General features: G+C 37.1%; 1 protein-coding gene across 3 annotated transcripts in view; it reads right to left on the bottom strand.

Moving 5' to 3' along the window:
- Positions 1-26717, bottom strand: part of ATL1 (atlastin GTPase 1) — a 96258-nt gene that overhangs the window by 10315 nt on the left and 59226 nt on the right. For all 3 annotated transcript variants that reach the window (XM_047767297.1, XM_047767298.1, XM_047767295.1), the window contains 6 exons: positions 11299-11391; positions 9948-10086; positions 4260-4387; positions 3080-3136; positions 2189-2260; positions 288-719 (listed from right to left, as the gene is read on the bottom strand). In XM_047767297.1, coding sequence (XP_047623253.1) covers positions 288-719; positions 2189-2260; positions 3080-3136; positions 4260-4387; positions 9948-10086; positions 11299-11391 — 921 coding nt within the window. The remainder of the gene's footprint in view (positions 1-287; positions 720-2188; positions 2261-3079; positions 3137-4259; positions 4388-9947; positions 10087-11298; positions 11392-26717) is intronic.

The raw sequence follows: 26717 nt of genomic DNA, 5'->3' as shown, positions 1-26717 counted from the left end.
AAACTCCATTGTGTTTTCTCACTTCTTTTAACAGCTTTAACTTTTAGGATAAGAAAAAGTAAAAACACTGCCTAACCCATGTATTCGTGAAAATATGGAAATGTTGACTAGAAAACAGTTGTATAGGACTTCACATGTTATATTACAGTTAGCTGTTTGTATCTGCCATCTTGACAGAGTCTAAAAAATTCTTGTAGAGCCCAAGTCATCATGTTCATCTGTATATTTTGCATTCAGATGTGTGCTGCATTTGAGAATTAGGAATTAAGAGAATTAAGTGCTCCTACCTGGTCCCATAAGGCTGCAGCCACTTGGTCTATTACGGCGCCCAGCTCTCGGTATTCTCCAGAGTACCGGATGTATGCCCAGGTGCACAGAGTGATGAGGGTCAGTCCCATTATCATATTGCAGAGGCTAGCTATGATGTCCAAACCAATGAATCCAGTCACACCAGCAATCACATATGTGATAAAGATGACAACAAACAGTGTGGCTGGGGTACGAGCTGCATGGAAGATGTTTTTGCTATCATTGTGCTTGATGTACTGGATGTAAAGTTCATCTATTTCACTCTCCAACTGTTGGAGATAACGCCGGCTAAATTCCTCTCCACCCATCTTCTTCACCCCTCGGAATAGCTTCACAGATTCTTCCTTAAGCTCCAGATGTTTGGTCTGCAGGTCATTAGGGGCCAGAAATGGTTTGTCACCACCACAAATCTGTACCAGATAGAGAAGTACTTGTTCATGCAGTGCAAAGTAAAACTAGCAACTATATCAAAAATGTTCACTTAGCTAGCTGAATTTGCTAGAATAATCAGAAAGAGCCTGCATTATGTTTTGTCAACCCACATCTCTCCACACTCCATAAATGTGACTGGTACTTTATAGGTGACTTATATAAAGTCTTAATTTTTATTTTTTCCACACAGGAAGGAATATCCCTGACTTAATTTCTTCAAGATGAAAAGGCGAACTGCACACAGTTCATTCATCCAAATTTTAGAAAACTACCTATATGTGGAGCTCCTGTCTTGGCGCAGTGGAAACGAATCCGACTAGGAACCATGAGGTTGCGGGTTCGATCCCTGGCCTTACTCAGTGGGCTAAGGATCTGGCGTTGCTGTGAGCTGTGGCATAGGCTGGCAGTTGTAGCTCCGATTAGACCCCTAGCCTGGGAACTTCAGTATGCCGTGGGTGCTGCCCTAAAAAGACACACACCAAAAAGGAAATTTATTCTAACTACACTGAACTAATTTTGACCAATAAAGTTTAGTTTAAAACAATGAACAATGCTATAAAGCTCTAAAGTAAATTGTGAAAAACATTTTCTTTGGCAGTTTCACTGATTTTTGTTTGAATGGAGCCCATTCAGTGTTTTCTTCAAGAGACTAAATGGAAGCATATTAAGTGTTCTTAATTTTCAATTTTCATTTTTCAAAAGTTGTAAGGGAAATTTCCATTTCAATGGGCTACATTTTCAATATTTTCAAAAGTTGTAAGGGAAATCCCAGGTACAGATACCATTCAGCATAGTTATTTACGATTTAACTTTTGTAAAGGAGACTCGCATTCCACTTCCCCTTTAAGTTGTAAACACCATTCCATTTACTAATATTCATTTTGACTCTTAAGATCTAATTTTGGATGTAATTTTGATTTTATAACATTTTCAGTGGAAAACATCACAGTAGTTATACACATCAGTCATTAGATGCATTCTAATTCAGAATGTTCAAAAGAGGAAATACAGTATTTAGAAATACTGGCCTTGAGGTTTAATTTACTTTTTCTAACAGTTTTTTTTTTTTAATTTAAGATAGAAATATTTGAATTGCAGAACATAGGAAGGTATAGTGGAGAGGGTAACATGTTATTTTAGCCACTAGAGCTTATAAATAATGGGAAAATCTGTACTCCTCACCCCTGAAATGTGAATTTAAAAAACAATGTGTCTTTGTTATAAAGAGAGAAACTCATTTAAAACACATTTAAATTGTGCACAAATCATAGTTGTTTTTTGTTTTAAAAATATTTTAGAAATACAGTAAAAAGAAATGGGATACACATAGAGTGAGAAAGAATAAGGCAAAGCCACTTTGCATGTGTATACAGTGTAACTTGGAGAATGAGCTCATGGAAGAAATACTACTTTTACTTAAAACATCATTTAAAATATCATTTCTTACCTCTTCCATTTTTTTATTGTATGTATCCTTGGCAGTTGCCACGGCTGCTAAATTGTTAGCTTCTGCTGTGGCCTTTGGACAAAGTACAAAGTAAGATGTAAAATGCAATTCATATTTATTAAACTTACACAGGCAGTTCTCATATATGAGCATCATGTGCAGGAAATGTGTAAGAACCCAGTCATCAAATAATTTGTAAAGTGAAATACTTCCACTATATCTTTTAAATTTGGTAATGTTAAAATTTCAAAATGCATAAAACATAGAAGTTTACTCAATAGACCATAGTTCTAAAATGAATTTTCATTTGGAAGATTATTCCTCTTAAAAATTTTTCTTAAAAGCCTTTTACTGAATATGGGGGGAAATTTATAAATCCAAATACAGGGAAATAATACATAGTACATTTTATATAGACTAAAGCTTTAAGGATTACTACTGATAGAATAATATCACTGATAACAAAAAGGAACCACCAAGACCTTACAGAAATTTTTAAAAAACGAGTTTCTTTTATTTAAATGTTAATTTGTAAAGACCACTTGTTTAAAATTTGGACTTGCTTTTTTCTATTTCTTGTTACATGTGTGAATCTCATCTATAGTAGGAGTCTGTCTTCTAAACAAATTTAGTATACAAAGAGAATGAAGATTCTTTGGTATAAAGTGTTTGTATGTCAGCACAAGTGAGGGTAGTGAGGCTGCTATATGTGTGTGTGTGAAAATGTTTAGACGAACACACAAATGGGTAGTTATTAGAAAAATAATCTTCCAATAAATCATTTCGACTATTTTTATTGGGTGATTTCTGACAGTTGATTAGAGTGTATCTTTAGCTTAGCTTTAGTTGACAGTATGTTTTAGAATATCAGGCCTCCTGATGAATAAATACCTGTAACATGGATTTGGGATGTGGTAATTCTTCACCTTGATAAATCTTTATATAAGCCTAAAAAAAAAAAAAAGAAAGAAAAAAAAAGGACTTACGTTCAAGTAATTCCATTCAATATTTCTCTCTGTTAAACTATTTTTTTTTTTAATTGTATTCTAAGGTCCTGGCTGTTTCAGGAACTGTTATCTTTTCCTCATATTTTAATTCCCTCTTAGTTCTTGTTCCCTTTTCCTGAAAGGCCTTTTGAGACATCTCCATTTGCCAATCCTACCCTTCTTAAAGGCTTAAATCACTGCCACTGCCTTTAAAACTTTCTCAGATCCCTCTGCTAGGAGCACCATTTCTTTTTCAGTTACCCACAGGAATCTGCACCTGCTGCTGTCACAAGCTTTATGGAGCAGATCTGTGCAAGGGCCCTGAGTTTCCTACTAAATTCTAAGCTCCTCCACAGTGTTTTATACACAGTAAGAATTTAAACTGTAGATAAAGAACATGTCATTTATTGCTGAGGCAAATAATCATCACATAGGAGGTATATGAACCACGTTTTAAACGACAATGTGAATTTTAAAAAATATTTTAGTCTTTGAAGCACCAATCCACAAATTAGATTGGCAACTGAAATCTTCCAATATATATATGCATTGGTTAAAAAAAAAAAAAGTGTTGTGTTTGGATCTACCTGAGATAAACAGGTAAATGCAAATTTAAAACAGTTCCACTTCAGATTGGCCTTCGGAAATGTGTAGTAGGAAATGCGTAAGAATTTTCTCCAATAAGAAGAGAAGTATGGCCCCTTAAGGAAACTCTTTAAAATGAAGGTAACATTCAGTATAGGTAATAACTGAGGACTACGTGGTATGAATTCTGGGAAACACTTCTTCCCCCTAAAAAGAAATAGACTTTTCCAACTCTTAGATACATTTATATTGCAAATATATTTTCCTCAAGATAAAAGGAGGTAACTTTACCTCAAAGAGTTTCCCAAAAAAATATTATCAGAAAGCAAGCTCCTCTGGGGAGTCTAATAATTTTTTAAAATCATTTTTATAATTCCTTGTCCCTTTGCCCCCACACACATTACAGAGTCTATATTTTTTTTGGCATTTCAAGTAGGAGCTGCATTCCCAAACATGTCAAATCTAAGTATTCACAAATGCTCTAGAAATGAGAGTGATACCTTGAAGTACTCCACCAGACCTCGGCAAGTGATTTTGTTCCCATTGATTTCTTTAATATCTAGGCTCTCAGGACTGAGTAGCCAAGGAATGAGTATTTTCAAGTTTTTGATGAATTCTTCATCTATTTCTACAAGTAAAAGGCAAATTCATCATTATTTTAAAAATCCTATCCAGTCCTCCATGTCATACAATGAAACATCCTTTCACTTCTTCGTATTTCTCCCCCAGTGATAAAGCTCTCACTCACTTTCCCATCATCTAAATTACTCCTGCAACCTACTTCTCTAAAGGTTAATGATCCTCCTTGCCCAAACTTCTATTGTTTGTCTTTATCTTCATTCTAATTACATATTTATCTTGTCTTCCATCTACTATAAAAGATTTCTTGCTATTAAATGCTATACAGATGTTTTACATCCCATTCACACAACCATTTCATGTACTGGTGCCTTTAAGTCTTGTTCATGGTTTTATATTTACAGGCCCATAGATGTGGAAAGGATAGACATTTACTGCCTTATCAGTGTTCCCTCCAGAAGATGTATCTAAAAGTTGTTTTGTTTAATGTGCCCACCTTGTGAAAAGTGTATAGAACTGGGTAGAATGTGGTAGTGAGGATGCTGCTGCCTCTAGTGGTGAAACTCAGCACACAAAATAATGTTGTAAGAAAAGTATCTCAGAGGTAATCTGAGTTATATGGTACAAGTGATTACATAAAACTCATAGCATTAGGTTCAATCTCAACATTACAGATTTAGAAAAGTAACACAGAAAACAGATCTTCAGGGAAGTCCTTTGAACAGTGATAATTTTTTAAATCATTATTTCAAAACAAAAAAATATATATAAAAAGCAAGAGATGTCCAGAGACTTGGTATCTATGTAAACGCAGTGATCGCCTATAATTTTTAAAATTATGTATCTCTGAATTTCAGCAGAGTGAATGAGTTTTCAGGCAGGGGGATTGGTGATTTCTGAGGACTTAAGGATAAAGATTCAAACCTTATGATGGTGTTTGCATGTTCCCTGCTTGTTATTATAACTCAACATACATTAAAATAACTAGTTTATATAAGAATTTATGTTTCTTTCTCTTGTTTACTGCTTTTATGACATGTATGAGCATGATCCTGGAAATCCTTCCAACTTATTTTGCTTCGTGTTTACAGCTTTGAAATTTGTGTCCATACTTCATGAGTACTTGGATAGGAGTTTTTCAAATTTATCTGTTTGCATCATACCAAATTTTATTGATAATTGTGCTTTGTATTATTATAGGTTTATTTAAATATATTTACTATTGTGGTTTGCTTTTTAGTCATCAATTTTCACTGAAATACTGATATTTGTTTTATGTTATGTTCCTTTGTTGTGTTTTGTCGCCTGCTATATATCTATTCACTGATGATAATAGGTTTCTTTTTTGCCATCTGATTTTATGCCTTTTTCAACATTGGTAGAATATTACTATATTTCTACTAATTCTTCCTGAATTTCTGTATAAAACAACAAAGGTTTCTCCCTATGAAACTACTTTAAAATCACTTTCAAAACATGTACTTAAATTCTACCCCTCCAAAAAAAATTTATTTTTAAAACTGTAATGTAATGAGATAAACCCTGTGTTTCTAATGCACCAGCAAGTGTGGTAATTACCATCAAAGTAAGGAGAATAGCGCCACACATTTGCATTAAAAATGTGTTCTGAAGGTGGCATTAGCCATAGTCTAACTCTGTTCTCACCAATGCCAGGTATTCCAATTTTGGATTCAGAAAATATGAACAATACATTCATTACATATGTAAGTGGGACGCTCTTGCTAACAATATTAGTGGATTGAGGAGTTCCCATCATGGCGCAGTGGTTAACGAATCCGACTAGGAACCATGAGGTTGCGGGTTTGGTCCCTGCCCTTGCTCAGTGGGTTAACGATCGATCCGGCGTTGCCGTGAGCTGTGGTGTAGGTTGCAGACGCGGCTCGGATCCTGCGTTGCTGTGGCTCTGGCGTAGGCCGGTGGCTACAGCTCTGATTCAACCCCTAGCCTGGGAACCTCCATATGCCGCGGGAGCGGCCCAAGAAATAGCAACAACAACAACAAAAGACAAAAACAAAAACAAAAACAAAAACAATATTAGTGGATTGCAATACTTGACACAGAACGTCTGCAGACCAGCTCAGATCCACCTGCGGAGGTTTGTGCATCAACTTTGGCTCACTACAGATGTTCAGTAATATGTGCGAGTGGATGATCATTCAGGATGTCCTGTTTTCATAATTTATTTAACAATTTTTGCCACAAGAATAAAACCTTGCCAGGGGGAGTTCCCATCGTGGCATAGCAGAAATGAATCTGACTAAGAACCATGAGGTTACAGGTTTGATCCCTGGCCTCACTCAGTGGGTTAAGGATCTGGTGTTGCTATGAGCTGTGTTGTAGGTCACAGATGTGGCTCGGATCTGGTGTTGCTGTAGCTGTGGCACAGGCCAGCGGCTGTAGCTCTGATTAGACCCCTAGCCTGGTAACTTCCATGGGCCATGGAAGTGGCCCTAAAAAGACGAAACAAAACAAAACAAAAAACCCTTGCCAGGAATTCAGGAGGTAGGCCAGTGTGGTTATCTGTCACAATAATTGAGGATGTGATACATGTTTTTTAAGAATCTTGCAGGGCAGATGCACCAGTGTAGAACTGCTGTGTAAACTAGCCAACGCAGATATTTTCTCAGGACTATATGACTCTGACAAGTCACTGGAAATACCTTTTTAAAAATAATAACCTTGTGCTGGTGTTTGGCTGTGCTTTCTGAAGTCTAGTTTAGGATGTGGTCATTCTACATGTGGTACTGTAACACAGAACCACCTCATAAAAAGGTGACTCCTTGCTAATTAAAAGATTGGATTGGTGTGCTAGGGGAAGTATTTGGTAGGCATTTGGTAAGAGGTGGTTGAATGCAGCCTGAATGAATGTGATTCTGTACTTTTGGTCCTTTCGATTTCCTAAATGGGAAGCTATTAAACTAACAGCAATTAAGTTTAATCTTAGCATTGTAAGTTTTAAATAATCCTGGAAATAGTAAGATAATTTCAGTAATGTGAAGGACCATGAACAAATAGCAGTTATAACAATTACTACTATTGATAATGAGCTAGAAAATTATTTCTATAAATGTGTTGGAAGAGTATGTAAGAAACTATCATATAAGAACAATGTTTGCACAACTGTTTTATTCAAAGACATTTCTTCCCCAGAGGCAACCGCTCTGATGCCAGCCGTCTGGAGAACAGCATGGCCATCAGACAGACATCCCAGACTGAAGGCACATCAAATTATAAGATTCAGGTTGGAATGGAAAAATAATACAGAGAGCCAACTTTCAAAACTGCCTAAGGAAACACTGAGGCAAAGTAGAACATTTTGGCACACAGAAGGATTTAGCCACAGTCCTACAATGCCTCATGAAAATGGAGCTTTTGATGGGCAACTCAAAGATGCCACCTTTCGTTTCTCTTTCTCTCAGGCTAGCCACTTTGGTAAACTCGCAACTTATGGGTAACTGTAAACCAGTTACACGAGTCAATACATGTTTAGACATCTGAGTGAAATGTGATAGAGAACAAATCTATTAAAAAGTGCCATTCTATATCTGCATGATTTCTCTTAAACTCTCTCCCTTAGTTCTTTCATTGCAAAATGTATCGTTAAAGAACCGGAGCTGTATAGTACCAGAATGGAAGAAGGCAGAGTACTTTTTTGTCCCAATAAAGGGCTTCTGTTGAAGGCCTGCCCTCTGCTCTGGCTGTTATGGCTCCTCAACTCCAGAGAAGAAAGAAAGGCCTTGTGGGAGCCCTCTCTTCGCATAATTTATTCAAAACACATTGAAGCCGTTAGGTAATTGCACAGTATGAAGAGGTCTGTGTGCTCACTATTGGGTTGAAACTCATAAGTAACAGTGAAATTACAGGATTCTGGAATCCATGTATTAATACGTGCCTGCAGCTGTCTGTTCTGTTGTATAAAGAAAAGACAATTTAAAACATATATTAAAAACAATGTTGATGATTGAGAAATTTGGGATTCCATTTACGATATTAACTCCCATAGTTAAATAAAAGGTATCTGAGATTAAATGCCATAGATACAGGGGGAAAAATAGTTTGCTTTTCTTTTTTCTTTTTTTTAAGGCCTGCACCTGGTGGCATATGGAGGTTTCAAGGCTAGGGGTCAAATTAGAGCTATTTGGAGCCAAAGCTGCTGGCCTACACCACAGCCACAGCAGTGTGGGATCCAAGCCACCTCTGCGACCTACACCACAGCTCACAGCAACACCAGATAACTCTACCCACTCATCAAGGCCAGGGATTGAACCTGCGTCCTCATGGAAACTAGTCAGATTCGTTTCTGCTGAGCCATGATGGGAACTCTTAATTTGCTTTTCAAACTTGCCAGTTCCATAAAACTGGATACAAGTTATTTTATCCTTTTAAAAAGTAATTTTAAAGCCCTTTGAGAACAACTGTGTTGAAAAGCTTGTTACGTCGTCGCCATCTCATCGCCCCAGGCACAATGCAGAAAAGCCACAGTAAATCAAGCAAATGTCTAGACTCAGTGGTGTACTCAATGCTAGGCTTACAAGTAAAAATGTCGCAAATGTCTTCATACTACTTCGTATTAACTACAAAGCAAATACCTAAAGACCTGGTGATTATCTATTAGGAAAGAATATCTACTAGCTTCTGCTTCTGGAGATCCCTGTCTCTACCTCCCCCCACCACCTGCCCCCCCACCCACCCCCCCTTTTAACAATATGAGTAGCTTTGGAATCTTAAAACGTTAGTCATACCTCTGTTTAAGAGATAATTACATACTATTAGTTTATAGTGTTTGAAAACATTCTGGTGCTTTCAGTATTTTTAGAAACTGGTTCCTCATTCAGAAGAGGATTTCATTATTACTAAAGTTTTTAATAATTTATAATTAATTTTTTTTCTTTTTACAGCTGCACCTGCAGCATATGGAAGTTCCTGGGCTAGGGGTTGAATTGGAGCTGCAGCTGAGGCCCTACACCACAGCCACAGGAACAATGGATCTGAGCCACATCTGCAACCTACACCATAGTTGTGGCAAGGCTGTATCCTTAACCCACTGAGTGAGGCCAGGGCTCAGACCCACAGCCTCAGAGAGACAACATTAGGCCCTTATCCCACTGAGCCACAGTAGGAACTCATAATTTATAATTAAATTCTTTAGTTGTGGTTTTGAAGAGCTTCACTTCAGTACTATGCAATATTTCTCTCTAATTATATAACAATATAACATTCCAATAATATAGACATCTATTTTTTCCTTTAATGTAAATAGGGGAAATTAAACAGGAAGATATAAAGGAACATTTCTCAATGCACAGAGGTGAGCAGGAACTTCAGAAAGTGTGAGGGTTACTGCCTTTCAGGTGAACACAGGATTTAGCCTTTTTTCTCAGTGTATATATTCAGCACCCATAGAGTCCACAGTTCACCAAGGAGGTGCTCTAGCATGAGCCTGGGATTCCCAATCCTCTTGACAATTTCTAATAATCAGCTTCACATCAGTGGATAAATTAAACTAGCAGCTGTAAGCCCAGGGGGTAAAAGGACATTTTTGTAATGAGACTGAAAAGACTAAGTCACAAACATATTAAAAGACAAACCTTTCAGTTTTCCATCGAAGTTTGGATTGGTAGCTACTTTTAAGCCAGGATGAGGTAGCAGAAAACAGGAAATTTTGGTGAAACAGGAATGTATGTGTTTTCGAACATTCTGTAGTTCTTCATGCTGGTTCCCTGAGACCTGCGGTAAATCATTCTGAAGTTTAAACTACTTTCAACATAAATTGAACTCCAAAAGAATTCTGTGGCATTGACATTTGCTATGCCTATCTGGTCACAATGATAAAAAATGTTATGACAGGACTGATACTAAATAAAGTTTCAGGTAAATTTGCCACACAGCCATATCTAAGTAGAGCAATAATATGGCATTATTATTACAATTAACAAATGTCGACCCATGCTGACTCAGATGAGCTTTCCCATTTTTTTTTTTTTTTAGCAAATCAGTGGAATTTTATTCTAGCTACTTTCTACAAATTCAAATTCTCATTCAAAGTGCTCACAGGAGACACGAATAGATCGTAAGATATTCCTACCTTCTTTTTAGGAAGAACTTGACAGCCTCTTGTCACCTGGTATGTATATATTTAAATTCTAGAAGGGCATCTGGAAAGTTGGGTGTTTACTTAAAGCTAAAGTGCACCCTTTTTTTACACATGTCATTTGAAAGTTAATAGTACAAATAAACTACACTAAAAAGAACCATAAACCTAAAAAGGTAAGCTTAGGGATCCTGATTATCAAGGGGATAATCAAAAACTAAACTAAGGAGTTCCCGTGGTGACGCAGCGGAAATGAATCCGACTAGGAACAATGAGGATGCAGGTTTGATCCCTGGCCTCGCTCAGGGGGTTAAGGATCCAGCGTTGCTGTGAGCTGTGGTGTAGGTCACAGATTCACCTTGGATCTGGTGTTGCTGTGGCTATGATGTAGCCTGGCAGCTGTAGCTCTGATTAGACCCCTAGTCTGGGAACCTCTATATGCCGCACCAGTACTGCCATAAAACAAACCAAAAAAACCAAAACTAAACTAAACTTTGGGGATTTCAAAAACTAAATATTTCTGTTTAATTAACTTTAAACCTCTACTAAAACATGAATCCAGATGGTTCTGTCAGTCTTGAACTGATTTAATTTTTCCAATTAAAAGTTTTATCTTTAGGAATAAATCATTGTTTTATAGATATCTACAAAAGAACTTAGTCTGTATCATAATTATTGACAATATTTAAAATTATAACTTTGATAGTACTTTATTAAGAATCAATATTATTTTATTCATAGAGATACTATGAAGGTCAAATGAGATTGTTGCAACTAAGTATCTATTCAGCAAAAGTAATTTTAGATTACTAATTGGGCAATTTCATGCATATAAATAGCCAACAAACCTTGAGGCGTTTTTCCAAGAATTTGGAGCCCCCGTCAGCTCCATATGAAAATTCGTATGGGAAACTCCAATCTCGAACAAGAAATATCAGACTCTAAGAAACAATAAGAAGAAAGGATTGATAAGCGGATTTTTCTCTCTCAGATTTTCACCGAAACCAATTCAATGATATTACTGTCATTTGAATAGTGTTCTTCTCCACAGAGCAGAATTAAAAAGCAAACAAAAAGCATGGGAAAGTTGTTTCTGAGAAGTCTCTCCCCTCTGAGATCATCCTGTTTACATTAAGTGTGAACAGAAGGATACCTGTCCCAAAACTAATTAAAAGTTACATGGTGCCATTCAGCCAGTGAGGGCTATCTCTGCTAGTTTTGGGGAAGCTTTTTATGTAGATTCAAGTTTTATTTGAGGAAAGTTTCCCCTTTTCATCTGTCTGAGTATTTTTCCTCTATAGCATTTGTCCCATGTTCTTCTTCAGGAGTCCCATTAAGCATACATGGTAGGCAGTGGGGTGAGAATCCAGGTTCTGTGGCCTAAAAGTTATATAATCTGTGTGGGGGAAAGCTCAATAGGAAGAAGGTACAAAAATGGGCTTGAAAGTTAAAAATTATTTAGAATGAGAAAAATAACAAATTTTAGAAAACCGACAAATACCACACACAGATTTTTTAAAAATCCAGAAAAATAACTAACATACTTTTGTTATCCTTTTTCCCCCCAGTTTTTGGCTGCAAATGCTTTGATCACTTCTCATTTGACAATTCTGAAATATTTTCTGTTAGAAAGCTAATTCAGTCTTTCTTCTAACAAGGCCAAAATTTATTATGGAAATGTTTTTACTATTAATAGTTAGAAATGTTTCAGCTCCACAACTTGTTATTTGTAATATCATGTACATTTTTAGTTTCTTCATCTGTCAAATAGAGATAATGCTGGAACCTACCTCAGAGGACTACTTATATATATTATATAAGGCATTTTGAATAGCTTAATGCTATGTAAGCTACTTGATTTTGATTTTAATGGCCACATAGTATTTTAGCACATGAATAGATCAGAGTTTATTTTACCATTCTCCTAGATGTTTTCCAGTTTTTCTACTATTCTAAGAAATGCATTGATAAGCCTCCTTGAAGCCGAATATGTGTTCACTTCAGAAGGATTTTTATCAGGGACCGTTTCTGAAATTAGAACAATCATTAGAGTCATTTGAAAGGCTTTTAAAAGCATAGAATTCTTGGGCCCCACTCCACACCTATGGAAACCAAACTAAGAGTAGCTTTCATTTATTGAGTGCCTATTACAAGCCGGCCACAAGACCAGTAATTATACATATGATATTTCATGCACTCCTGCAACAATCCTGAGAGGTTATAATTTATTATTCATTTTAAAAGAGATATATAAAAGTCACCTCCACTCCCATCAGACATGAAGCAATTTGCCCAAAGCCACACAGCCAGAGTGGAAAAGCTAGAGTTTAAACTGGGGACTTATTAAAAATCCCTGCTGCACTGCTTCAAAGTTATGTGTAAAACATAGTTTATAATCTGAGGCATTAAAGCATTCTTTTATAAGTTATATTGTTATACTTCAAATTTTAGTTTCTGAAAAAACATAGGAAGTTCAGAAAAAAATCACTACTTTTATGCAATTAGGTATCTTTAAATGTTCTAGGAGTTTACATCTCTGGGTTTCTAACTGAATCTTCTAGACTTGCCCATTAAAATTTATTGATATCTCTTAATGCTCTTTTAAACCACAGGTTCCTTTTCCATCCCTTTCCCCCCTTACAGTTTATCTGTTGAAGAACCTAGGAGGCTGACCTGTAGAGACTCCCATAACCTGGACCTTGCTGATTACATATTCACAGGACAGCTCCACATGGTTTTCTATCCTTTGGATTCCCTACAAATTGGCAACTGGATACAGCGGCTTGATCCGACTTTGGTTTTATTCTTTTGGCAAGACTATAGGAAGGAGAGTGTTCTTTTATCAGGAGGGACATACTACATGATTATTTCTCCTTTGATTAAGTTGTCATCTTTGCTTAACTGAAGCTCATTCTTCAGTAGATTTCTCATTAAGAGGTCATGGGAACAAATATCCTTTGCATTCTTACATGCTGCTTAGTTTGAGCCCTTTACACATGAAAGTCAATTTTGCTGGATATAAAAATCCTTGGCTCCTATCTTCTTTCCTTAGACAGGTATATTTCTTAGTCTGCATCATGACTATTTCTTGTTTCACTATGGTAGAAGCCCTCCCCTCCCTCCCCTTTGCCCCTCCGTATGTGTGTGTTTTCTGTGGATTCCTATGGGGAGATGAGAGATTCTTGAGAGAATTTAAAAATAGACATATACACTATCTTTAAACAGTCCACTATCTTAAGATAGATGTCCATTCTTATCAACATTTTTGTCAAAATATGATAATTTGTATTTAGAACATTTCTACCTAAAATGTGCATTTTGAAAATAAAGGTTAGCTGAGAAGCAACTTTTGCAAAATAGAGGTTCATGAACCAGGATAAATAAAAACAAGTATGTGGATTTAGCTATTTTTTGCATTTTTCTAGGAGAGTTTGTTCTCATTCCTTGCTCTTTTTCACTGGCCATCTTCCAAGTCAACATAATGAGGAGCATGTGTAGAATAGGATCAAATATGAAGTCTTATTTACTTAAGCTGACAATCCAGATTCTATCTACCTATAGCATCAAGTTCCCATTTCTCTAACTAATGCTCTCATCCAGTGATGTGGTCGTGTAAACTAGTTCTCCAAAGACAACATGGAAACTGGGGCAAATGATGGACCTACAGTGTGCATATCCTACAAATGATCATATTTTTCAAATCATGAAAAATATTATAATCTTTGTTAATTTCCCTTTGGATACTATATCTTTTAAAAAGTTATTAAAAGGAGTGCTATAGCACTACTATTAGTAATAGTGAAAAATGGAAAAAATCCAAATGTTCAACAATTGGAAATGGCTATATAAATTATGGCATATTAATATAATAATATATTACATAACTATTAATATTAAAAATATGTGGAATACATCAATAACATGTATTATGTCAGCATAGAAAAGCTTGTATGAAAGCTTGTATGAAATAATATTATTTGAAATAAAATGCTAAATTTATGTGCACATCCTTTATAAATATATGAAAGTACTCCCAAACTCCCAAGAAAAAACTGTTCTAAAGCCATGCAGCCAGTAAATACCTGAAATGGTTTTAACCTATTTCATCTATAAATTTCAGTTTTAATTTTAGTTCTATGTAATAAGTAAATACTAGAACTTGTTTTAAACCCATATAATAAATTAACAACTCATCTAATAATTAAATAGCAGCTTCAACCAAGAGCCAACTGAAAGCCACCGGAGACAGCTTCATACTTTAAAAGTCAGTCAAGTAGCAGAAGACTCACTGTGGAAAATTAACTGAGGCTGGTGTTAATCCATTTCTCGCCTTTATAACCAACACAAAACATGGCTTCTGTATTCAACAAAAAATCATTTAAAAAACTGATGTCAACCCACTCTTAATCTCTGTAAACCATGAAAATCCAAAACAAACATGCCCCTGAACCCTACATATAATCATTAGTTTGCTTTATTCAATAAGATTATGCCTCACAAGTATAACTCTTTAGTTAACCAATAAATTCAGTTTGGTTTTTGTATCAGATTTTGAGTGATGGTCTCATACTTCAACAATTCTGGAAGTCCCACTGAGATAGTTTTGAATGCCCTCACTGGGCAGCCTTCCCTAGGACCCTCAGACTAACATGTGCACTCTCCTTGGCTCCAAATTCCACCTGTCCTTTTTTTTTTGTCTTTTTTTTTTTTGCCTTTTCTAAGGCTGCTCCCACAGCATATGGAGGTTCCCAGGCTAGGGGTCTAATTGGAGCTGTAGCTGCCGGCCTACACCACAGTCACAGCAACGGGGGATCCGGGCTGCATCTGCAACCTGCACCACAGCTCAGGGCAACGCTGGATCATTAACCCCCTGAGCAAGGGCAGGGATCGAACCCGCAACCTCATGGTTCCTAGTCAGATTCGTTAACCACTGAGCCATGACGGGAGCTCCGTCCACCTGTCCTTCAAATTTACTTCTGGGTGAATCTGTCTCAACAATGATTTGACCTGAGTTTTGATTTGTTTCACTGAGCTCTTGTTGCTGATTAATTTGTTATCCTTGGATTTTTGTTATAAAGACTCCATGGATCTTTATAGGGGTCATCAGTTCTAAATCTTTATAGGGTAATTCAACCTTTAGGTTTGTAAGTGTACTCATTTGATAAATAGTTATAACTAATTTTTGGACAAGGTTAGTAGACCTTCTGGTTTAGAGGTATAATATTCAGTAAATATTTTGTCACTAATCAGTTCATGGTTTTGCTGCTTGCTTTGCCTTCTTTTTTGGAAAATTCGTACAAACTCTTGTCTCATGTTTTGTTTTGTTTTTTTTTTTGTCTTTTTGCCATTTCTTGGGCCGCTCCCATGGCATATGGAGGTTCCCAGGCTAGGGGTCGAATCGGAGCTGTAGCCACCAGCCTATGCCAGAGCCACAGCAACGCAGGATCCGAGCCGCGTCTGCAGCCTACACCACAGCTCACGGCAACGCTGGATCGTTAACCCACTGAGCAAGGGCAGGGATCGAACCCGCAACCTCATGGTTCCTAGTCGGATTCGTTAACCACTGCGCCACAACGGGAACTCCTGTATTTTTGCTTTGTCTTGAATTGTGTCACCCAATGTATAAAGAAGTGCTCTATAAAGGACAGAGGCAAAGGCCTCAGAAGTCCTCAGATTAATCAAGATGTCCCAAAGACCAACAGTTGGAGGTCTGTTAAACTGGCAACAAATTTATGCAGAAGTAATTAGTCAAATTTTGCCTTGGGTCCTCTACAAAACTTTAAAGAGGACACTCTCAGTCTTATCAATTTATGAGTCACTTTGTTTAGTCCTATAATGCAGGATCAATGATTGTCAGATTATTGATTATACAGCACTATTCTAAACTCTGCTTGCTTGGGGAACCAGATACTTTTCATAAGCACTCAATCTGACCAACTTTGTTACAGTTTTGTGTATATCAAAATTGCAACCTCCTCCTGGAAGAATTTCTGCTTTCTATTTTTATTGCACTATAATCCTAATATTTGCACTCACAATTATGAATGACCTTTTAAAAATAACATTTTTATTTTTAGAATAACACTGTGTTGAGCTTTGGACATGGCAAAATAATTATTAACAGTTCAGAGGTGCTCTATAAATATGAAGAGAAAATATCAAATGGTCATTGGTTAGCTTCTTTAATTAGTAAACTGAGGTTGACTCCAAAAGCCTCTCAATTTGACTCTCTAACCTTCTGAAACTTACCCTCCTTGTATCTCTCCACACAATTTTATCTTCACCAATCACTTCACTCCTTCAATTCCTTCTGCTGCTTCCTTTGACTTCCTAAACCATTTCCTTAGGGATTTTTGCAGAAAAAAAAGTAGTCACATTGCCCCAAACTACTTAAAATTGCTAGACCAGAAGGCCATTGTATAGAAGCTGAATTTAAACGATGGTCTAGAGATCAGTTTTAAGGAGTTTCTTTTAGCCCAGGAAGATAAAAATTTGCTGCAGAATTTGGGATTTTGTTAGATACTTACTGTCCTGAACTATCAGTTATTTTCTAGCTAGGTCACTTAATTGTTAGTCTCTTAGGTGGGAAAAAAAATGGTTAAAAGCAGTAGGATAAGCCTGAGGGGAAAAAAAGCAGAAAGCACAACTCTCCCAGACTTCACACAATATTACAAAGTTACAGTAATCAAGAGAGTGTGGTTTTGGCACAAAACAGACATATGGATCAATGGGAACAGACTAGAGAGCCTATTTGCAGCAACATGGATGGACCTAGAAATTATCCTGCTAAATGAAGTTAGTCAGACAGTGAAAGACAAACATCCTATGCTATCGCTTATACGTAGAACCCCCCAAAAAGGATACAAGTGAACTTATTTGCAGAACAGAAACAGATTCACAGACTTTGAAAAACTTATGGTTACCAAAGGGGACAGGTTGGGGGGAGAGGGAAGACTGGGGGTTGGGATGGAAATGTTCTAAAATTAGGTTATGATGATGATTGTACAACTATAGATATAATAAAATTCATTGGATTAAAAAATATTCAAAATATTAAAAACAAAAACAAGAAACAACAAAACCCTGGACACCTATGGTCAATTAATCTTTGATAAAGGAGGCAAGATTATAAAATGGGAACAAGATAGTTTCTTCAGCAAGTGGTGCTGGGAAAACTGGAGAGCTGCATGTAAAGCAATGAAACTAAAACACACCCTCACACCATGCACAAAAAATAAACTCAAAATGGCTTAAAGACTTAAACATAAGACAAGACACCATTAAACTCCTAGATGAGAATGTAGGCAAAACAGTCTCTGATACAAATGGTACAAATATTTTCTTAGTCAGTCTCCCAAGGAAATAGAAACAAAACCAAAAATAAACAAATGTGATCTAATCAAACTTACAAGCTTCTGCACAACAACAACAAAAAACCATTAGGAGAAAATAGTTGCAAATGATACTACTGACAAGGGTTTAATCTCCAAAATATATAAACAACTCATACAATTCAACACCACCAACAAAAACAACCCAATTGGAAAACGGGCAGAAGACCTGAAAAGACATTTCTCCAAAGAAGACATACAAACAGCCAGTAGGCACATGAAAAGATGTTCAACATCACTTATTAGAGATTATTATTATTAGACACAATTATTAGAGAAATGCAAATCACAAACTACAATGAGGTACCACCTCACACCTGCCAGAATGGGCATCATTAATAAATCAACAAATAAAAAATGCTGGAAGAGGGTGTGGAGAAAAGGGAATCCTCCTATAGTGTTGATGGGAATGTAAATTGGTACAACTATGAAGAACAGCATGGAGGTTCCTCAGAAAACTGAATATAGAACTACCATATGACTTAGTAATCTCACTCTTGGGCATATATCTGGACAAAACTACAATTCGAAAAGATACATGTGCCTGTATGTTCATAGCAGCACTATTCACAATAGCCAAGACATGGAAACAACCTAAATGTCCATCGAAAGATGAATGGATTAAGAAGTTGTGGTACATATACACAATGAAATACTACTCAGCCATAAAAAAGAACAAAATAATGCCATTCACAGCAACATGGATGCAACTAGAGATTCTCATACTAAGTGAAATAAGTCAGAAAGAGGAAGACAAATACCATGTTATATTACATACGTGTGTAATCTAAAATATGGCACAAGTGAACCTGTCTATAAAACAGAAACAGACTCAGACATGGAGAACAGACTTTTAGTTGCCAAGGGGGAGAGGGACAGAATGGGATGGATTGGGAATTTACGGTTAGCAGATGCAAACTATTACATTTAGAATGGATAAGCAATGAGGTCCCACTGTATAGCATAGGGAACTATATCCAATGACTTGTGACAGAACATGATAGAAGATAATATGAGAAAAAGAATACATATATATATGTAAAGAAAAAGAATACATACATATATATATATATATATATATATGACTGAGTCACTTTGCTGTGAAATTAAATTAAATTAAAAATAAATAAATTGAAAAAAATTTAAAAAATTTTTTTAAATAAATTTAAGGGAGTTCCCATTGTGGGTCAGTGGGTTACAAACCTACTGAATTAAGGATCTGGTGTTGCCATGAGCTGTGGTGTAGGTTGCAGACACGGCTTGGATCCCACATTGCTGCAGTTGTGATGTAGGCTGGCGGCTGGCAGCTGGCAGCTCCAATTTGACCCCTGGCCTGGGAACTTCCATATGCCGCAGGTGCAGCCCTAAAAAGAAAAAAAAATTTTTTAAAGCAGTAGGATAACAAAGACCCGAATAACACTGAAATAACCCAGCTCGTCATAAAAAAATAATAAAGTTTTAATGGTCTTTCAAGGGCAAGAAAAATAGAAAATATACCACAGAGGCCATTTCAGAAGACTTTCCCTTTGAGATGAATTGGACATTGATTCCAAATTATGACCAAAATAAGGATGAATCAATAGGAAACTTTAAAAATAGACCAGGAAAATTTTAAACAAAACTCCAGGGAACTTTAGTTCTGAAATAAATAGGGAATATTAGTGCTGACATAAAGGGAACCTTGTCTTCTCTTTTTAAAATGGGCTCTGGCGTAAAATACAGGAATCAGAAAAAAAAAACTTGCATGAGAAATTATCAAGTTAAAAATTTCCACTTTATGGTTGTCTTTTCAGAGGGGCCTGGATAGTTAACAAGGTAGAAATTTCTAAAAATTATGGGCCTTTTGGATACTGCAAGCAGAAAATCCACTGGAAGAACCAAAGTTTCATATTAGCTAAAGATACCTACAGTGTATATGATTCAAAAAGAAGAGACTGAAGAGTATCTTTTAGAGAAAGTCTTCAAGGAATATAAACATAAAAATTAGGGAGGAATCTATAAGAGTCCAGATTAAACCCTTCCAAATTACTGTATATCAATATATAAAAGATCTTATATATATATAAGATTAGGTCATGGCACATATTAAAACAACAACAGGTCTATATCATAGACTCGTTGCCTTTTATGGCCTATTCCTTGATCCAGTAGCCAAGGTTTATCCTCCTTGCCTCAGAGCAGTTGCAGCCTTGTCTAACTACTTGAAGCATCTACAGGCTGTGTATTAAGACAACCTTCAAATTCTATGGCACCACACACAAACAGTATTGCTAACTGAAAATGCCTCACATTTTTTTTTGGTTAGTCTTAAGTAATGCAAGGTGGGTTTTTTTTTAACCCCCGAATAATGTAACATTTTCAAATCAGAAGCTCTACCACCTGTATCCACTGAAAAAGAATTTCATGATGGTGTTTCTGTAGTTCAAGAAAGGGCCATGCCCAGTATAAATATTTTGGACACTCTCACACCAATTTATGACTTAATAGTGTTTGTTTATTAGTCTTACCTTAAACATGTAAACAGGTAATACTAGGCTGGATAGCTATACTAAACCTTAAATTCAGGTCTTCCAATTTTTAGTACGAAGAGTTTACTTGTACACAAACTGTATACAAAATATGCATATACATATGCACATAATACCTAAATATGCATATAACACCACAGTTAGCAAACATTAATTGAACCTCTGCTGTAAAAAAGTAGGTACTCTAAAACTAGAAGAAGTAAACTACGAAGCTCTTAAGATATAGTTAGTGGGAAGGGATGTGCACATTCAAATACAGGGTCACAAACCATAGCTCAATAAGTGCCTAGGATTAAGAGGAAGAAGAGAGGCATTAGGGGGTGGTGGTGAAGTGCAAGGGCTTTGAGCCTGTGGCCTGGGTTGAAGGCCTGCACTGCAAGTTAAAGATATACATCCCACGGACAAGTTTCTTAACTACTCTAAGCCTTGGTGTTTCCTCATTAGTTAGAAAATAGCAATAAAAGAATAAAGAAGGAGTAACAACATTACTTCTTTTATGCGACTATAACCATTATTCATTTGAAGCATGAAACATATATATCCAGCACAGTGCCAGCACAAAAATAAGTGATCAATAAATTGTTATTTTTTATGTAGGTTTTCTAGACATTTCATGTCCTATATATGGACACTGGAGAATCCTGACCCAAACCACTGACTTCATTTTGTATAGCCAGATGACTATTTTATTCTGATTTCACACAACTCTCAGATTACCTACATTGCTCTCTGGACAGAACATGGGATAAGGAAGCTTTCTCAGACAGCTGTCCTTTTACTCAGCCCCAACAACATACATTTTCCTTTCATTTATAGCCCAAGAACCAAACAACAATTTCTCATTTTCTCAGTGAAATCATGGATTTCTCTGGTATGACTTGGCAGTTACAGTTTTTATAGATATTTGATCGAGGATGTTTTGTTTCAAAGTAGCTGAAATCACTATCAGATAATTTTATTATGTAGATGAACATTCTTAAATAATGGGAGTAAAGTGTCCTTAAATATAATTAAGTAAGCCAGTGTAAAATAATTTCTAATTTGCCATATGTAGGCCCAATTTGAAAAGGAAATTGTGAGAAACAGAAGGTTTATCCCAATATGGAGTTCCTGTCGTGGCGCAGAGGAAACGAACCTGACTAGGAAGCATGAGGTTGCGGTTCTATCCCTGGCCTCACTCAGTGGGTTAAGGATCCGGCGTTGCCGTGAGCTGTGGTGTAGGTCACAGACGTGGCTCAGATCTGGCATGGCTGTGGCATAGGCCGGCAGTTATAGCTCCGATTCGACCCTTATCCTGGGAACCTCCATATGCCACGGGTGTGGTCCTAAAACACACACACACACACACACACACACAGAGGAAGATTTATCCCAATATAATAGTATTATCATATGCTTCCTCTACTATTATTTTCTAGTAATCTTCAGTTTAACCTTAAACCTGGCATGGACTTATCTGCTCACTAATAATTACATCTCCACTGCAAGGAACATGAAGAACTGAGTTTCACTCTTATCTCACAAAGAGAATTCATATCTTTTTTCCCCAGTTTTATTGAGACAACACTGACATATAACACACTGTGTACACTTAAGATCTGTGACATGATGATTCAATATTATGTATACATTGTGAAATTATAACCACAATCAGGTTAGCAAACACCTCTATCACCTCACATAATTACCATCTGTGTATGTGTACATGGTGAGTCAAATCTATTTCTAAGGTCTAGGGTGTAGGTGGGCCTTTCAGTGGATAAAAATAGTTAGTAAAAATGCTATGGGAGAAAACGGATGAATTCAGAAGGTGGAGTACCTAATACAGAGGAAATGAAAGAGAATAAATATAAATAGTCCTAAAACATATGCTCAAGAATGAAATAAGGCTTCTAAGATAAGGGAATTCTAGTGCAGGAAAATTTTTTTAGGGCTATCCTTCCTGTTACAGGTAAATCTTTTTTTTTTTTTTTGTCTTTTTGTCTTTTCTAGGACTGCATCTGCAGCACATGGAGGTTCCCAGGCTGGGGGATCGAATCAGAGCTGTAGCCACCAGCCTATGCTAGAGCCACAGCAACGCGGGATCCGAGCCGTGTCTGCAACCTACACCACAGCTCACGGCAACGCCGGATCCTTAATCCACTGAGCAAGGCCAGGGACCGAACCCACAACCTTGTGGTTCCTAGTTGTATTCGTTAACCACTGAGCCACAACAGGAACTCCTAAAGGTAAATCTTAATTTACTAACTACCTGTACTGTCATCCCATCTCTCTGCTATCAGAACCTTCCCTACCACAGATGCCTTCTGCTGGGGTGTATCCAGTTGGTAATTCAGTCCACAAATGTTACATGGTTAAGAAATGTCCTGGAGAGCACTGATCTCCTGGCCCCAACACAAGAATTCAATTAAACAGAACTGGGATATAGCTCAGAAATTTAACTAATAAAATTCTTGTTATTTCCAGCTTAGGTGCTTATAAAATCTTGCTCCATGTCTACCACCAAGGCTACAGATCTCATTAAAACCCATCTCTTCTGTGTTAGCCACGCAACCTAAATATGGTCAGCACTCTCAGTGATCTGTCTCAGGGGTATATGCCCCAGAGGGGTCCATGAATAACTGGATATACACAGGGCTCTGGCTTAAAGGGATCAGGGTTAAGGAATATTGTGGCTAGTATTTAAACATACTATAGATTAAATATTTTGTATACTGGCTCATAAAGACACCCACCATACAGATATGCCACTGGGAAATATATTGACATCCACAAAATTGGCTTAAGTGAATCTTGAGAATACACTTTTAGTAAATTCAGAGATGTTTCCCATTTGTTCGTGGCCTATATAATTTAGAGGACATAAAGTAGTTAAATGGCTGCTATAGCCAAAGAGCGTATTTAATGGTGTAACATAAAGGCTTCTTAGAGTTCACTTTCCAGCATATTGGAGAATCCTTTCCAGCTCAGGCCCAACAGCAAACTCACTGTTATCACCTCATTACAGAACAAGTGAAAACCTCCTCCACCACCTCAGCCCAGCAGAGTTGAGAGGACATGAATAACAAGCACATAAAAAGAAAGCTGTAGAGCTGGGCAAATGGAAAATGGGCCTTTCCTGGAGTAATAAGTAGCTAATGGCCAACCACTTAGCACAGAGCATTAGAGGAAGACAGTCTTGCTTGGTACTGAAAAACATCCATAAAGGAAAGAGTTCATTTAAAGTGCACTTCTAATAATGTCTATCAATCTGAAAGATTCCTACAGTTAGTGATAAGGATTCTGATCCAAGGATGTAATAAGCTCACTGTAGAGCTTTATGAGGTCAGGTATGCCTTATACAAGTCCAAGTGAAAGGAAGAAAAATTCATAGTCCCAAACAGAGACAAATATCCTACCACACCTGATGATATATTTTCACCAGGTCCTTAGAGTATATTGGAAATTGTTATCTAAATTCCGTGTCAAGTATGCATTCATATTATATACTATCACGTTTAAATTAATGGAAATGTATTCATTCTCAACCAAAACTCTTGAAATTCTAAGGCAGAGAAGCTAAAGAACCTAGTTATTTTTAAAGAAGAGTTGTACTGGTGAAGCAGCGCCTGCTGGATTATTGTACTTAAGATTCAAGTGCTAAAAAAAAAAAAAAAAAAAAAAGGAGTTCCCGTCGTGGCGCAGTGGTTAACGAATCCGACTAGGAACCATGAAGTTGCGGGTTCGATCCCTGGCCTTTCTCACTGGGTTAAAGATCCGGCATTGCCATGAGCTGTGGTGTAGGTGGCAGACGTGGCTCAGATCCCGCGTTGCTGTGGCTCTGGTGTAGGCCAGCGGCTATAGTTCTGATTAGATCCCTAGCCTGGGAATTCCATATGCCACGGAAGCGGCCCAAGAAATGACAAAAAGACAAAAAAAAAAAAAAAAAGATTCAAGTGCTCACAGTGTGCAAAACAAGTGAGAAAATAATGTCACTCAGAGAATGCTAATATTATGTCTTAATACAGATTATACATCTTGAATGTACTAAACAGTTAAGAGCTGCCTCTTATAGCCTCACAAGGAACAGTTCTTAAAATGTAAGGAATTTGACAAGTCAGGTAACGGTATTTTAGCAGCTTGAAATGGTGATGGTAAAAAAATTTACACCACAGAAATCAGCAAATGCTACAAATCAGACCCACCTCTCCCTCCTCCCAAGGCAGTGGTAAATATTCACCAGCACACCAATGGCTAAACTTTACTCTTCAAAACTGCTTTTAAACTGAATTCACTTAGCTTTTAGTTCTCTTTTTAAAAACATAAGTTTTAAAACAGTGAAAGATATTTCATTTGCTTGGTATAAATGGGCTTTTGGTTTAAGAATCAAATTAATCTGTTAATTCAGCTAATCACTTCATTGGGTAATCACCTTCACTTTCACCACCTGAGGTAGATCTTGGTTTTTTTTTTTAATTTTCTTATTTATTTTTTTGTCTTTTTGCCTTTTCTAGGGCCACTCCTGTGGCATATGGAGGTTTCCAGGCTACAGGTCCAATTGAAGCTGTAGCCGCCGGCCTATGCCAGAGCCACAGCAATGTGGGATCTGAGCCACGTCTGCAACTTACACCACAGCTCATGGCAATGCCGAATCCTTAACCCACTGGGCGAGGCCAGGGATCGAACCCGAAACCTCATGGTTCCTAGTCAGATTCATTAACCACTGAGCCACGACGGGAACTCTGTGACTTGTTTATTATTTGTAATTTCACTTTGTTTCACAGTTAAGAATTGTTCTATTTTAAAACTGTTTAATTTTACTACAAATTATTATTATTATTATTTTAGGGATGCATCCATGGCTTATGGAGGTTCTCAGGCTAGGGGTCAAATCTTAGCTTATAGCTGCCAACTTATACCATAGCCACAGCAAAGCAGGATCCGAGCCGCGTCTGCAACCTACACTACAGCTCACCGCAACGCCGCATTCTTTTCTATTTCATGATATGTAGTACTTTTTGTTTTGAATTAGTTGCATTAATCTTAAATACTACTAAATAGCTTTGAGTTTACCCGATAATACCTATCCTCTCATTGCTTCCATCTTCTCTCAGACCTCAACAATTTTTTACTATCTTGTTATTCATTCAAACAAATTTTTAACTTTCTGTTGGTTTTTTGATTGTTATCAAAAAGAAAGTCCAAATTATCAAATATTCTATTACTGAAAACAGAAGACATTCATCCTTTATTTCTTTAAGAATATTTAATATGCTCATATGGTAGCATGTCTCTGAGACAGTTCCCAAGATCTCTGCATGCTGGTATTCCCACCCTCCCACATTATACCAGGGTTGGTGTGCATGAACAAAAGAATTTGGCAGAACTGATGGTGTCTTCACTGCCAAGATTAAGCTATTTCTCTCTTGCAGTTTCTCTCTTGGCTGCTCTCTCTGGTTATGGGATCATTTGCTCTGGGGGGAAGCCTGTTGTGAGCAGCCCTACGAAGAGGTCCATGCAGTGAAGAACTGAAGCCTCCTGCCAACACCGTGTGAAAGAGCTTTAAAGTGGTTCCTCCAGTCAAATTTTAAGAGAATGTCTCCCTAGACAACATCTTGACACAACTTCATGAGAGACTGTGAGCCAAAAGCACCCAGGCTAAGCCTCTCCAGATTTCCTGATCCACAAAAACTGCTTGAAATAATGAACGTGTATAGTTTTAGGATGATTTGATATATAGCAATAGATAACTAATATAGCTCATGTAAAATTACTCGCCATCTGAGCCATTAATTCTACTCTGTCCTTTATCAGTTGTTCAGTGTCCTTGTGTGCTCTCACTCCCCTCCAGGTATGATCCATCTGGGCTGGTGATATGTATCTGCAGGGAGGGGCTGAATTCTAGGGCTCACCTTGAGCCCCTCTGATAAGGCTGGGCTGAACCCATCAAGCTTCAGATAGATAGTCTTTGGTGTTTAAATCTATACCTCCTCCAGTTACTGTTTCCAAGGGTCATTAGACTTACTGAAAGTTTCCTAATTCTTGGTATATAAAAGGAGGTATGGGCAGGAGGCAGCACTAAAAGGCAAGAGAGTCTGCTTATACCACCCAGTCCAAGTTCAGATGTTGTCCTGATATTATCCTGCTGTCCCCAGCAGAGGCTGAGCTGGCTGCCACACTACTGGCACTCAGTGCAATGGAGCAGGTAAATGGTTCATACAGGAAAGAAAAGTGCACCTGCAAAAAACTTGCCACTAACCAACATCCTGTCTCTAGTGCTCATCCCATTTTGCTGTGATTTGGAACTACCTTCTATTGTCGCAAGAGTCTTGTTTGTTTTTAGCTTGTATATTTTACAAACTTTTTTTT

The sequence above is a fragment of the Phacochoerus africanus genome, chromosome 2, assembly GCF_016906955.1.
Source record: "Phacochoerus africanus isolate WHEZ1 chromosome 2, ROS_Pafr_v1, whole genome shotgun sequence".
Lineage (NCBI taxonomy): Eukaryota > Metazoa > Chordata > Mammalia > Artiodactyla > Suidae > Phacochoerus > Phacochoerus africanus.
The sequence above is the reverse complement of the archived record's forward strand: the minus strand, read 5'-3'. Positions and strand labels throughout refer to the sequence as shown.